This window comes from Macaca fascicularis, chromosome 4, assembly GCF_037993035.2.
Source record: "Macaca fascicularis isolate 582-1 chromosome 4, T2T-MFA8v1.1".
Classification (NCBI taxonomy): Eukaryota; Metazoa; Chordata; class Mammalia; order Primates; family Cercopithecidae; genus Macaca; species Macaca fascicularis.
In genome coordinates, this window is record NC_088378.1 from 141,498,562 (window position 1) to 141,511,998 (window position 13,437).

Below are 13,437 nucleotides of genomic sequence, written 5' to 3' on the forward strand. Positions count from 1 at the left end.
GGCCAGGGAGGTGGGGGAGGGAGAACGGGGCCTGCTGTGGTATTAGATGTCTGAGTTTTGGTTGAGAGGGGAGCAAGGAACCTGATGTGCAGGTTCTATAGTGGAGGGGGCCCCAAGCGGGTGTCAGATCCCTCTGTTTGGGCAAAGGTTGGGAAACTGAGGCCCAGTAAGTCCAAAGCCTGGTCCCTTGAGGGGAAGTAGGGGCCAACTCCTCAGTCTGTTAGATGAGGAGACTTCAGAGTATGATTCTGGAAAAGGGGTGGAAGGGATACACACGGAGGCCCAGTCTGGCAGTCTACTCTTGAAGATGGGGTGAAACTTGGCAGGCTGGGCAGATGGTGCCAGGCAGATGGGGTGGCTGGATTTGGCCAGTATCTGGATGGGAATGCCTAGGGTTCTGGATGGGTCAGGGGGAGGGCATCAGGGAGCAGCTGGCCAGTGTGCTTATGGCTGTTGATGCATTGAGGGATAGCTCCACACACACATTCAATAAATTTGAGGAGCTGAGAGGGTGACTGGCTCCCCGTGAAGGCACAGTGCCAGAGGTCTTTGGAGAGGGGGTGAAGCACCTGGGTTCCTGAAGAACATGGTGGTGTAGGAGTGATTCCAGACAGCTGGGATGTGCAGAGCCCGAGAGAGTGCCAGGGCGCAGGCTGGGAGTTGAAAGTTGGGTGTGGTGGCTCACGCCTTTAATCCTGACATGGGAGGCAGAGGCGGGAGGATCGCTTGAGGACAGGAATTCAAGACCAGCCTGGGTAACATAGCAAGACCCCATCTCTACTAAAAATAAAATCAACAGGTCGAGGTTGTCCAAGCCTGTAGTCCCAGCCACTCAGGAGGCTGGGGCAGAAGGATTGCTTCGGCCCAGTAGATCGAGGCTGCAATGAGCCAGCATTGTACCCCACTGCACTCCAGTCTGGGCAACAAAATAAGACCCTGTCTTAAAAAAAAAAAGGTTTCGGTGGGGGACCTGTGCCGAGGTCCTGGAGGGGCGCCCAGTTGTGTCTCCGGTTGTCCCCTTCCACAGACACCACTGCCACCACCATTAGGCAAACATCCTTCGCCTCAGTTTCTCCCCCCCACCTCCCTCTCCTCCACCCATCCAGGGGGCGGGGCCAGAGGTCAAGGCTAGTGGGTGGGACTGGGGAGGGAGAGAGGGGTTGAGTAGTCCCTTAGCAAGCCCTCATTTCACCAGGCCCCCGGCTTGGGGTGCCTTCCTTCCCCATGGCGGGACACCTGGCTTCGGATTTCGCCTTCTCGCCCCCTCCAGGAGGTGGAGGTGATGGGCCAGGGGGGCCGGAGCCGGGCTGGGTTGATCCTCGGACCTGGCTAAGCTTCCAAGGCCCTCCTGGAGGGCCAGGAATCGGGCCGGGGGTTGGGCCAGGCTCCGAGGTGTGGGGGATTCCCCCGTGCCCCCCGCCATATGAGTTCTGTGGGGGGATGGCGTACTGTGGGCCTCAGGTTGGAGTGGGGCTAGTGCCCCAAGGTGGCTTGGAGACCTCTCAGCCTGAGGGCGAAGCAGGAGCCGGGGTGGAGAGCAACTCCGATGGGGCCTCCCCAGAGCCCTGCACCGTCCCCACTGGTGCCGTGAAGCTGGAGAAGGAGAAGCTGGAGCAAAACCCGGAGGAGGCAAGTGAGCTTCAATGGGGTTGGGGTGTGGGGAGGTGGTCATGACAGGGCAGCCTGATGGGGAAGTGGTCACCTGCAGCTGCCCATACCTGGCACCCAGGAGAGGAGCGGGCAGGGGCAGCTGTCCTGGCCTGGGAGGGGTGTGTATCGACTGTAGGTGAGGGCAGAGAGGCCTGGGAGAGTCGGAAGTTGGCCCAGGCTGGCCTTTGCTCTGGCCCAGCCCTTGTCAGGTTCTCTCACATTTCATAGGCCTGCCCAGGGTCAGGTCATTCATTACCGGCCCAGCACCAGACTCAGCTTGGGGTTGGTTTCAGCTCCTTTTCCCACCCTTAGTCCTGCTTGACCCTTATCAGACCCAAGATCTTGGCCTTAGGGTTAAGCAGAGCCTGGGGATAAAAACAGTGCTTATCCCAGGATTATTGTTTCTGAAAGTCTAGGGTGTGGCTCGTTTCTGATAGGGGCTCCTGTTTGGGCTGTGTGTGTGCACGTGTGGAGCTGGGTTTACCTGCAGTCAAGTATAGGGCTTGTCTTCCCTTGACCTGTGCCTCAGGCCAGTGACTTGCCACTGTGTTAAGGTGCACACCCTGGCACCCCTTGTAGAGAGCTGGATTTTGATTGACTTCAGCCTCGGTTCCAAAGTTGTAAACAAGAAAAATGGTGAGAGATTTCTCCAGGCCATTCCCCAAATGTAGAGCTGCTGAGGGATTGAAGGCATCCAGCCCTGCTGAGGACTATTAAAGATGTATCTTCCAGTCCTTCAAGGCGACAAGTGTAAGCAATTAGAGATTAAGTACTAAGCCTTGAGACCTCACAAAAAGGTGTGACTGGTTTCTGGAGTGACCGAGAAGCCCCAGCCTCTTTGCAGGAGGTCACTGCTGAGCCTTGAATGATAATGGCTGGCAATTGTGGTCCACTTCCTAAGTGCCTGGCTGTGTGCTCCGTTTATACATCATTACCTCATTAACCAGCACAAAATCTCCTAGGGGGAGGTATTATTATCCTATTTAACGGGTTTTAACTGCTAAATGATGAAGCAAGGATTTGGACCGGTGTTTACTTTATTCCAAGTCCCCAAAATAGAATTTGGAAAATCTAAGATAGCAGAGGGCATTTACCAGTTTGAGTTATTGGCTGAGCAGAAGTTGGGAATGAAAACAGCCTATTTGAAATTGATATGATCAAGCACCCTTTGAGGCTTCAGGACTACAAAAAGGCCTTGTTTTTTTCCTCACTAGCTGTGCTCCTCTGTCCCCCGGCAGCCTCACTGGCATGCCCCAGGGCTCAGTCCTTCAACCTCTGCTCAATCTACCCTTCCTTCCTCTCACCCACCCTCGAGGCTTAAATGCCATTTAGACACTAGATGACTACCGCGTTTTCTGTCTCCTGTGATGGCTCCCTGAACTGCTCCACCCCGATCACCCAGTTGCTCAAGGCCAAGCCCAGTCATCCTCAGTTTCTTTCACATCCTACATCCTATCCTTAGGAAATATCCTGAATCAATCACAACCTAACCCCCTACCCTCAGCCACCATCATCTCTGCTGGGATTACCGTAGTAGCTTCTCGAATTCTACTGCTTCCTCCCTACTGTCTGTGGCCAACATGTCAACTAGAGGCTGGGCACAGTGGCTCACGCTTGTAATCCCAGCACTTTGGGAGGCGAGGCGGGCAAATAACGTAAGGTCAGGAGTTCGAGTCCAGTCTGACCAACATGGAGAAACCCCCTCTCTACTAAAAATACAAAATTAGCTGGGCGTGGTGGCGCATGCCTGTAATCCCAGTTACTTGGGAAGCTGGGGCAGGAGAATCACTTAAACCTGGGAGGTGGAGGTTGTGGTGAGCCGAGATCGTGCCATTGCACTCCAGCCTGGGCAACAAGAGCGAAACTCTCAAAAAAAAAAAAAAGAAAGAAAGAAAGAAAAGATGAGACCGGTGCGGTGGTTCACCCTGTAATCCCAGCACTTTGGGAGTCCAAGGTGGGCAGATCACTTGAGGTCAGGAGTTTGAGACCAGTCTGGCCAACACAGTGAAACTCCATATCTACTAAAAATACAAAAATTAGCCGGGCATAGTGGTGGGTGCCTGTAGTCCCAGCTACTCAGGCAGCTGAGGCAGAATAGCTTGAACCCAGAAGGCAGAGATTGCAGTGAGCCAAGATCAGGCCACCGCACTCCAGCCTGGGTGACAGAATGAGATTCCATCTTCGGGGAAAAAAAAAAGTGAGAGATCATTTCACTCGGACTAAAACAAAGTCACTACGTCCGCAACAGGATCCACCTAGCCACCAGACCAGCTTTGGGCTCTGGCAGGCCCACTTCAGGGCCTTGCCATTCTTGTCCTTTGCTCAGATAATCACCTTCTCTGTCTTTAAAGTGTCACCGTCCTCCATAATCCCTTTCCTTCCTTTACTCCTGTAGACTGCTTTATTTATTTATTGTTATTTTTTTTTGAGACGGAGTCTCACTCTGTTCCTCAGGCTGCAGTGCAGTGTTGCGATCTTGGCTCACTGCAACCTCCACCTCCTGGGTTCAAGCAATTCTCCTGCCTTAGCCTCCTGAGTAGCTGGGATTATAGAGGAGTGCCACGATGCCTGGCTAATTTTTGTATTTTTAGTAGAGATGGGGTTTCGCCACATTGACCAGGCTAGTCTTGAACTTCTGACCTCAAGTGATCTATCCACCTTGGCCTCCCAAAGTGAAGGGATTACAGGCTTGAGCCACCGCTCCCAGACTGCTTTACTTTTTTCCATAACTTCTTTTTAAACAGAGGCAGCGGTGGTAGGAAAAGGGGCGGCACGGGTCTCACTATGTTACCCCGGCTGCTTTCCAACTCCTGGGCTCATGCAATCTGCCCACCTCGGCCTCCCAAAGTGCTAGGATTACAGACATGAGCCACTGTGCCTGGCCATTTTTTATTTTATTTCCTTTTTTATTTTTCAGAGCAGGAGTGGAAGTTTATTATTAAAAAGTGATAGAGCAGGAAAAAAAGGAAAGTGCACTTGGAAGAGATCCAAGTGGGTGACTTGGAGAACAAGTGCCACACAGCACTTCTGTCACTCTGGGCGTCAGGGCCCTGTCCACTTTGTATAGCCGCTGGCTTATAGAAGGTGCTCAATAAATCTCTTGAATTCAAAAATCAATTAGGATGCCTCTGTAGTGAAAAAGATACAGTAAAGATGAGGGATAATCAATTTTTTAAATGAGCAGTAAGTACACACAAAGCACTTTATTCATTCTTATGACACCTGTTGCTTTTTTGCTGTGTTTGGGTACACGCATGGCATGTCATAGTTTGTGGGGCCCTCAAAGCAAGCTGGGGAGAGTATACCGAATTTAGCTTCTGAGACATGATGCTCTTCCTTTTTAATTAACCCAGAACTTAGCAGCTTACCTATTTCTCTAATGTCAAAACGTCCTTAGACTGGGGGTGATACTTGAGTGAAAGAGAATTTTGCAAGTATTAAATGAGCTAGCTTCTTTTTTTGTTTGTTTTTCTTTGAGACAGAGTCTTGCTCTGTCACCCAGGCTGGAGTGCAGTGGTGCGATCTCAGTTCACTGCAACCTCTGCCTCCCGGGTTCAAGCGATTCTCCTGCCTCGGCCTCCTGAGTAGCTGGGATTACAGGTGTATGCCACCACACCCGGCTAATTTTTGTATTTTCAGTAGAGATAGGCTTTCACCATGTTGGCCATGCTGGTCTTGAACTCCTGACCTCGTGTCTGCCCACCTCAGCCTCCCAAAGTGCTGGAATTGTAGGCGTGGGCCACCACGCCCTGCAAAGAGCTTCTAACCTTCATAACCTGACAGGTGTTCTCCTTGAGTCCAGGGTCTCTCTGTCCTTTCATGGTGCTCTGCATCCCCTGGATGTGCCAGTTTCTGGGGGAAGACCAGTCCCTTGTTACATGCATGAGTCAGTGAACAGGGAGTGGGTGAATGACATTTGTGGAAAAGTTATTTCTAGAAGTTAGGTGGGCAGCTTGGAAGGTAGAGGCACTTCTACAGACTATTCCTTGGGGCCACACGTAGGTTCTTGAATCCTGAATGGAAAGGGGAGATTGATAACTGGTGTGTTTATGTTCTTACAAGTCTTCTGCCTTTTAAAATCCAGTCCCAGGACATCAAAGCTCTGCAGAAAGAACTCGAGCAATTTGCCAAGCTCCTGAAGCAGAAGAGGATCACCCTGGGATATACACAGGCCGATGTGGGGCTCACCCTGGGGGTTCTATTTGGTGGGTTCCCCTCAGCATGTTCTGACCACATCTCCCTTCTAAGGAACATTCCTGAATCTAGGCCTTTTCCTCCCCATCAAGGGAGTGGGGGAGGCACAGGGGCAGACTCCACCCTCACCCATAAAGGGGAGTGGGGAGAGGGAGAAGATGCTTGGGCTTTGAGCTCCCTCTGGGAAGAGTTGGGAAGCTTGGATCTCAGGGTCACAAGGGCCCTGCATGCTCCCTCACTTTGCTTCTCCTTTGACTGGCCTCCCCCAGGGAAGGTGTTCAGCCAAACGACCATCTGCCGCTTTGAGGCTCTGCAGCTTAGCTTCAAGAACATGTGTAAGCTGCGGCCCTTGCTGCAGAAGTGGGTGGAGGAAGCTGACAACAATGAAAATCTTCAGGAGGTGAGGGTGGGAGGGGGGATACATGGGGACCTTCCCTTTCTTGGCCTAATTTCCATTGCTTCCATCCCTAGCTTGTAGCTCTCCGTCTTTGGTGCAGTGGTTCTCAGTGGGATGGAGTAAAATTCCTCAGTTCTGCTGGGATAAGGTCCAGAGCCAACCCTTCCAGGATCCTGCCTTTTCACACCACCTGGCTTTGCTGACACATCTAGTCACAGACCCCCGTGATGCTGTTACTCAGCAAGTCCAAAGCTTGCGCTTGTCACCCCCTTCCCACCTGCACAGATATGCAAAGCAGAAACCCTGGTGCAGGCCCGAAAGAGAAAGCGAACCAGTATCGAGAACCGAGTGAGAGGCAGCCTGGAGAATCTGTTCCTGCAGTGCCCGAAACCCACCCTGCAGCAGATCAGCCACATCGCCCAGCAGCTTGGGCTCGAGAAGGATGTGAGTGCCATGTCTCTCTGCGGGCTCCATCTCTCTCCCCTGTCACCACCTCGCTCTCCCTAGCTCTGGCTCCTCCTCCGACTGCTCTAGGGGCTGTTGGCTTTGGACAGAATGTCCAAGCAGAGTCAGGCCCGTCTCAGCTCATTGTCCAATGTCACTCTCCTTTCTGTCATCCACCTGCAGGTGGTCCGAGTGTGGTTCTGTAACCGGCGCCAGAAGGGCAAGCGATCGAGCAGTGACTATGCACAACGAGAGGATTTTGAGGCTGCTGGGTCTCCTTTCTCAGGGGGACCAGTGTCCTTTCCTCTGGCCCCAGGGCCCCATTTTGGTACCCCAGGCTATGGGAGCCCTCACTTCACTGCACTGTACTCCTCGGTCCCTTTCCCTGAGGGGGAAGCCTTTCCCCCTGTCTCCGTCACCACTCTGGGCTCTCCCATGCATTCAAACTGAGGCGCCTGCCCTTCTAGGAATGAGGGACAGGGGGAGGGGAGGAGCTAGGGAAAGAGAACCTAGAGTTTGTGCCAGGGCTTTTGGGATTAAGTTCTTCATTCACTAAGGAAGGAATTGGGAACACAACGGGTGGGGGCAGGGGAGTTTGGGGCAACTGGTTGGAGGGAAGGTGAAGTTCAATGATGCTCTTGATTTTAATCCCACATCATGTATCACTTTTTTCTTAAATAAAGAAGCCTGGGACACAGTAGATAGACACACTTATCTTGGTTTGTCCTTCAGTTACGGAGGTGGGGATGGGAATATCCAATGCTCATTCATACCCAAGTGAACCTGAAACCAAGGTGCCATTGAAACTCCTTAAGGTCACGCAATGTCAGAGGGAGAGGTGGGATTGCAGCCAAGTTTATTTGTACAGGGCCCTCTTATAGGCTAGTTCCCAAAAACCTGTGACACGAGCTTTTGCCCATAGAATCAGTCACCATGTAGCTGTTACCTGTTCAGAGCTGGCTTTTTGCTTTCCCCACCCTACTCAGGAATTCTTAAATGGCTTTATGCTTAGAAACCGTCTTATTTCTGTTGTACCTAAATCACCCCAACCAGAAACTTCTATTAATACTTTGTGCTTTCTTGATAACTTTGGTTTCCACTTAAGGTTTTTGCATACTCCGCCCATAAGTAACTCATTAGATACTAAAGTTTTATTCCTGGCTCTGCCACTAGTTCATTAGGGGTCTTTGCCCCAGAGTCATTTCCTCCATGTAAAAAAACCTGGGCTCATTAAATCTAGGTAGGAAAGGGTGGATGTGGCAGGTTGTAATAGAACAGGTCAAGATAAGGCTTTATTTCTACTGAAATGATGCTTTGACAATAGCTTGGCTTGGTGTAAGGCTCACAAAAGAAAATCACATGTACCATGTGTGGGTTAAGCAGTTTGATTCACACTGGACCGGGCCAGCCCAGCTGCCCTCTGCTGTGTCCAACCGTGGAGCGGAGCTGTGTCGCAGCCATCACACCGGTAAACTGCTATAGCTGGTTTACCAGGCTTTCTCTTCCCCTGATGGTACGGGTGAAGCCTGTAAATAAATCTTCTGCTATCTTTGTGAACTTAACCAAATCCTGGTTACCTTATTTAAGTGGAAATAGATCTGTTTTCCCTTAAACTAGAAACCTTAATTACCTGTATTCCTACCTCCAGCTCAACCCATATATTTGCACCTTTCCAGTAAGCAGATTGTATTTCCATCTCTCCTCCCCTTTCCCTAAGATTCTGAATTAGTTCTCCAGACCTTGCCAAGTACATTCTCCCTGGAAAGCAAGGAATATATCACAGACCCACAAGAGTAAATACCCAGGAGTGAAAGAAGCTGCTTGTCTTTGACTTAGAAATAAAAGCAAAGCTCTGAAAAGCCAGGTCACTACGATTTGGTCGGAAGCAGGACTAGCCAGAGTAGGGAAGTTTTGGGGACAGGCCCTAGGTTTTCCCAGAATGCCTTGGGTGATGCCACCAAGAACCTTAAGAACTCCACATTTTCCATCAGTTGCAGGCATGGCTTTTGCAACTGATAGGTGCTCTGACTACAGATATTCTGGTGTCCATGGCAACATGGCCTTATAGCTTGTAATAGTGGGAACTTCCAGCTCACTGGCAATTTCCTGGAGGTGGCAATATCTTTGGCAGGAAACCATCTCTTCTGTCAGCTTGGCCACCAGGGTCTGCTCCAGGCCCTGAATGAGTCCACATCAATCCACCCTTCTTCCCTGTAGTCATTCCCTCCTGGGGAGGGAAGGGAAGGGGGGGCATTTAGCAGACCCATTTGCTCGCTGCTGTGTCTACTCATGGGCAGGTGTGTCCGATGGTGCCTTGGTGGTGGACCTTAGGTCTGGATGCCAGCCCGGCACCCTGGGCATCGGAAGTCGGCCTCCCTGGCAGCCTGGATGCTGCAGCCAACACAGGCCACATGGAACCAGACGTCACAGCCATCACACTGAACCCAGGCCACTGTCTCTTCCTGGGGCAGGCAGCAACAAGGAGCTGCACAGGGCTCCCCGCCCCCAACTGCAGGGGGAGCCATGGGGGCGCTCACTGGGTACTTCCGAGGACGGCCACGTCGATTTCTGAAGGAAGTGATACAGACACAAGGGTCACTGGAAACCTGTAGGAGAAGGCCTAGACTTTGCCACCCTATGGCTGGTCATAGGGTGAGGCCACAGAGGCACAGTGGTCTGAGGACTACGGTGAGCCTGGACTCCGTCCTTAAAAACACATAGGGTGGGCCTAAAAACCTCTAGTGTGAGCCTGGAAGTTCCCCATCCTTAGGCACTGGAAGAATGGGGTTAAAGCCATATGAATGTAAAGTAGGACATGCCCACTCCGGTTGTTTTATAAGCACTACCCCATCCCACCTCTCATTTTCTCCTGCACATATTTTTCTTTTCCTATCAGAGCTAACCCAGGTCTTGCCATTCCATCTATTCCACCTCCCGTGCCCGTCCCCCAAGCAGGGGAACCTCCTCACAGCCTAGGGATACAAGGAATCAAAAGGCAGTAAAACACTGAGAGGGCCAAGTGAGTACTCTACTTACCCAGTGGGAGTCAGTGGGGCTTTGTCTACACGGAGTTTCTTCCTGGGCTCCATAAGGACCGGTGGTGGGCTCTCAGAAGGCTGACTATCATCATCCAGTTCCGCCAACACTCGGTGAACAGATTTCCTCCGATTGCGTGGGGGTGGAGCAGAAGGGGCGTTCCCCACTTCCCCAGGTGGGGCGGGAACAGGCAGGCTCCTTGGTCCACCCCAACTAGGGGAGAAGGTGAGGGGCTGGGGCCGGAGCTTGCTGAGGCTGCCGATGGAGTTCAGGATCAGTGTGGCCTTGGGGGCAGGGGAGAGGGTGCTGAGAGGCCGCTGTGGAGCCCCCTGGGAGGGCAGCATAGGCCGGAAACCAGCCCCAGCCCGGGTTTCTCCCCTAGATCGTGGGATGGTAATGGCAGCAAAGTCCTGAGGCTTGACTCGTACTTGTTGGAACATGAAGTAGAACTCCGAGGGGCTGGTTCCTGGCGGCCCTTCAGGGCCAAAGGTCAGGAGGTCTCCATCACTCAATTCCAGCCTGTGACCTCTTGGGAGTCGGACATTATTGACCAAAGTACCTGTTGATGGTGGGGCACCAGGCAAATACGGAGGACAAGAACAGAAATGACCAGAGTCAGGAGTGTAGAAATCTGGCTCTGTCTGGTTTCTGGGGAAGAACATGAAACTGCTATCAGATTCTCCCTCACATCCTAAGCCCCTCAGCAGGTGACAGGTACCAGGCAGTACGCTCCTTGTCAGCTGGGAACAAGTCTGTGTTTCTTGTGCTTTCCTACAAAGGATCCCTGCCCTCACTCTCCTAAGGTCCAATTTTCTTCCTTTTTTTTTTTTTTTTTGAGGTGGAGTCTTGCTCTATTGCCCACGCTGGAGTGCAGTAGCGCAATCTCAGCTCACTGCACTCCGCCTCCCAGGTTCAAGCGATTCTCCTGCCTCAGCCTCCTGAGTAGCTGGGATTACAGGCACGTGCCACCACATCTGGTTAATTTTTTTATTTTTAGCAGAGACATGGTTTTACCATGTTGGTTAGGCTGGTCTCATACTCCTGACCTCATGATCTGCCCACCTCAGCCTCCCAAAATGCTGGGATTACAGGCGTGAGCCACCATGCCCCGCCCTAAGGTCCAATTTTCAAACATGCTCACTCTTCCCCAGCTCCAGCTCGTTCAGATTCTAGCTCTACCACTTACCAGCTATGTGACCCTGAGCAAGCTTTTTGTTTGTTTTTTTTTGTTTTGTTTTGTTTTTTTGAGACGGAGTCTCACTCTGTTGCCAAGCTGGAGTGCCGTAGCATGATATCAGCTCACTGCAACCTCCGCCTCCCTGGTTCAAGTGATTCTCCTGCCTCAGCCTCCTGAGTAGCTGGGGTTACAGGCGCATTCCACCACACCTGGCTAATTTTTGTATTTTTTTTTTCAGTAGAGATGGGGTTTTACCATGTTGGTCAGGCTGGTCTCAAACTCCTGACCTTATGATCCTCCCACCTCGGGATCCCAAAGTGCTGGGATTACAGGCATGAGCCACCGCACCCGGCCTTTTTTTAAAAATTAATGAATTTTTTGGTAGAGACAGGTTTTCACCATGTTGCCCAGGCTGGTCTCGAACTCCTGAGCTCAAGTGATCCACCTGCTTTAGCCTCCCAAAGTGGTGGATTACCGGTGTGAGCCACCATGCCCAGCCCTGGACAAGTTCCTGAATCTCTTTGTGCCTCATTTTCCTTTACTGTAAATGAGGATAATATTAGTGCCACTTACATTCAATACACTTAAAATAGTGCCTGGTTCATAACGGGAAGCACTAGATGAATGTTGGCTACCATAGTCTAATAACCACAACACTCCTACAACTGACTTTACCAAGAGGAAGAGATTTTGCCAGGGGCCAGTGGCAGAACTCAAATGTGAATCTAGGCTTTCTGAGGCTAACTCCCTCAAGTCAGGGAGAAAGACATATACCCAGATTACCAAAAACATTATTCAACATAGAACTGCCCTAACCCAGGAACAGAGTGCCTCAGCAAAGCTGGAAACTGAATCAAGTCTAAACTTGGCCTCTAAACATCCCCTCTGTGACATCTTTCTGATGATACCCCAGGTCCTGTATGAGCTAAACGGGACCAACAAGGGTCGGTCTGGCAGAGAGCTTCTGACTGTGCATACTTCTAGTGGGAAGATGAAGGTCTGGACAATTACCATCCATCCAATCTGATGGGAGTATGGGAGGCAGGCAGTAGGGTCTTGTGGAGACCTTACTCATTCCAGCCTGGAACTTCAACCACCCAGGGGCAAAGCTGCCCTGCTTACTGCTCACCTTGGAGGCTGTGGTCTTCCAGGCTGACCCTCCAATCATCACCCCGGGGCTCGGCGTGCAGTTCGGCGTGGATCCCAGAGATGAGGCCAGGCTCCTGCTGGGGCCGCAGAGCCACATCACACAGGTCGGCCCTGTGGCCCAAGCGATAGGTGCAGCCAGCCCCGGCGGGGGGGTGGAAGGTGTAGAGATCACCGCCCCTGCCGCCCCCGATGCGCAGCAGTTGGAAGCAGGGCAGCATGGGCGGTGCCCCCTTTGCACCACCTCTTCCACTTTAGGGATCCATTTCCTTTCCCACTCCTGGGCCACGCACCGCTGGCTTAAGTTCGCTTACCAGTCTGATGCAAACTTGAGTTGTGCTGTGTGCAGTTTCAACTTTGAGCACACTACCTGAATAGTCCAAATTCAGAGTGCAAGCAGCCTAGGACTCAATGCAGAATCGGTTGTTAAGCCGACTTGCAAATGAAAAATTCCAGGAAGGTCTCCGTGCAATGCAAACTCAGGACCACGTCCTGTGGCACCTCACTTGAGCTGGATCCTCAGGTCGCAAAATATCTGGGGAGCCTCCAATCTGCAAGGCAAGGATACTTTAGGCAGCTCCTGTGTGTGTCGGTGTGGCGGGGCGCGGGGGGGAGGTCCTGTTATACACACGTCTACGTGCAGTACGAACACATCACCTCTGTGTAATTCGGAGAAGAGCAGCTTCTTCCTGTCAAACCTGCTTATCCTAATAGAGCACTCCCGCTTGCCTGCGCCCCGATCTTCTGGCCAATCCCTCACTCATAACTAGTTTGAACCTCCGAGGGCAATGAATCTACTGTCATCCCCCAAAAGGAAGTGCAAACGAGTTCTTAAGTACTCCAACAAATTGGACCTAAACCCCTACTTCCCGGCTTCTCTAGGTGGGATAAAAACAGGAAGGGGCTCCCCGCGATCATGCAAGGCATACCCGGCCTTTTCCCTCTCGGCCCCAGCCCCGTTTCGGATCTACCAGCGCGGTGCAGTCTCCGAGTAGCCTCCTCTTCAAGCAGTGCCAGCCTGTGCCGCGGGTCCTGGGACCCCCTGGGCTCCTCTGCTGTAGCCGATACTGCTGCAGCTGTTTGACAGCCAGGAAGCCGGGGCCAGGAGGGGCGCGGCCTCGGCGCGCGGGCAGCGCCTACCCCTCCTTCGGAATTCCCGGGCCCGAACTTCGCGCCGAGCGAGCCCGCCCCCGTGCCGTTTCTGATTGGCCAGCTCATTTGCTCTCTTCCGCGCCATTGGACGGCTCCCTAAGATCTCCCGCCTTCCGCTTTTTCTGATTAGTTCACAAGTTTTCCCGGGTTCCCGCAGTGGGGAGGAGCCGCCTGGGCGCGGACAGGCGTCGACACATTCTGTGGGCCCAGATTTAGACGCCACTGCGCCTGCGTACACCTT

The 13,437-nt window shown here is 52.3% G+C and overlaps 2 protein-coding genes across 7 annotated transcripts; one reads left to right on the forward strand and one right to left on the reverse strand.

Moving 5' to 3' along the window:
* The first annotated feature begins 1,150 nt into the window (after positions 1 to 1,150).
* POU5F1 (POU class 5 homeobox 1) lies at positions 1,151 to 7,385 on the forward strand. Of its 2 annotated transcripts, XM_005553576.4 has the most exons (5): positions 1,151 to 1,629; positions 5,735 to 5,855; positions 6,114 to 6,244; positions 6,527 to 6,685; positions 6,869 to 7,385. In XM_005553576.4, exons 1-5 carry the CDS (start codon positions 1,225 to 1,227, stop codon positions 7,133 to 7,135), a joined length of 1,083 nt encoding a protein of 360 aa, XP_005553633.1. In that variant the 5' UTR covers positions 1,151 to 1,224; the 3' UTR covers positions 7,136 to 7,385. The 2 variants fall into 2 exon arrangements, with proteins under 2 accessions (XP_005553633.1, XP_073894641.1); XM_074038540.1 differs by lacking the exon at positions 6,114 to 6,244 and having other exon boundaries at positions 6,869 to 7,033.
* Positions 4,526 to 13,208, reverse strand: TCF19 (transcription factor 19). 5 transcript variants are annotated; one of them, XM_074038544.1, is made up of 4 exons: positions 13,016 to 13,208; positions 12,028 to 12,595; positions 9,722 to 10,280; positions 4,526 to 4,778 (listed from the first exon to the last, which is right to left on the reverse strand). In XM_074038544.1, the coding sequence occupies exons 2-4, from the start codon at positions 12,263 to 12,265 to the stop codon at positions 4,757 to 4,759; spliced, it is 819 nt and encodes a 272-aa protein (XP_073894645.1). In that variant the 5' UTR covers positions 12,266 to 12,595; positions 13,016 to 13,208; the 3' UTR covers positions 4,526 to 4,756. The 5 variants fall into 5 exon arrangements, with proteins under 5 accessions (XP_073894645.1, XP_073894644.1, XP_005553628.3 ...); XM_074038543.1 differs by lacking the exon at positions 4,526 to 4,778 and adding an exon at positions 4,835 to 5,502; XM_005553571.4 differs by lacking the exon at positions 4,526 to 4,778 and adding an exon at positions 7,525 to 9,253.
* Between the last annotated feature and the right edge of the window lie 229 nt (positions 13,209 to 13,437).

Coding starts and splice junctions, on each gene's coding strand:
- POU5F1 (XM_005553576.4), top strand. CDS start 1,225: ATGGCGGGACACCTGGCTTCGGATTTCGCCTTCTCGCCCCCTCCAGGA. Junction 6,245..6,526: donor ACAATGAAAATCTTCAGGAG/GTGAGGGTGGGA, acceptor CCACCTGCACAG/ATATGCAAAGCAGAAACCCT. Junction 6,686..6,868: donor AGCTTGGGCTCGAGAAGGAT/GTGAGTGCCATG, acceptor ATCCACCTGCAG/GTGGTCCGAGTGTGGTTCTG.
- TCF19 (XM_005553571.4), bottom strand. CDS start 12,265: ATGCTGCCCTGCTTCCAACTGCTGCGCATCGGGGGCGGCAGGGGCGGT. Junction 10,281..12,027: donor GGAAGACCACAGCCTCCAAG/GTGAGCAGTAAG, acceptor CACCATCAACAG/GTACTTTGGTCAATAATGTC. Junction 9,254..9,721: donor GCCCCACTGACTCCCACTGG/GTAAGTAGAGTA, acceptor CACTTCCTTCAG/AAATCGACGTGGCCGTCCTC.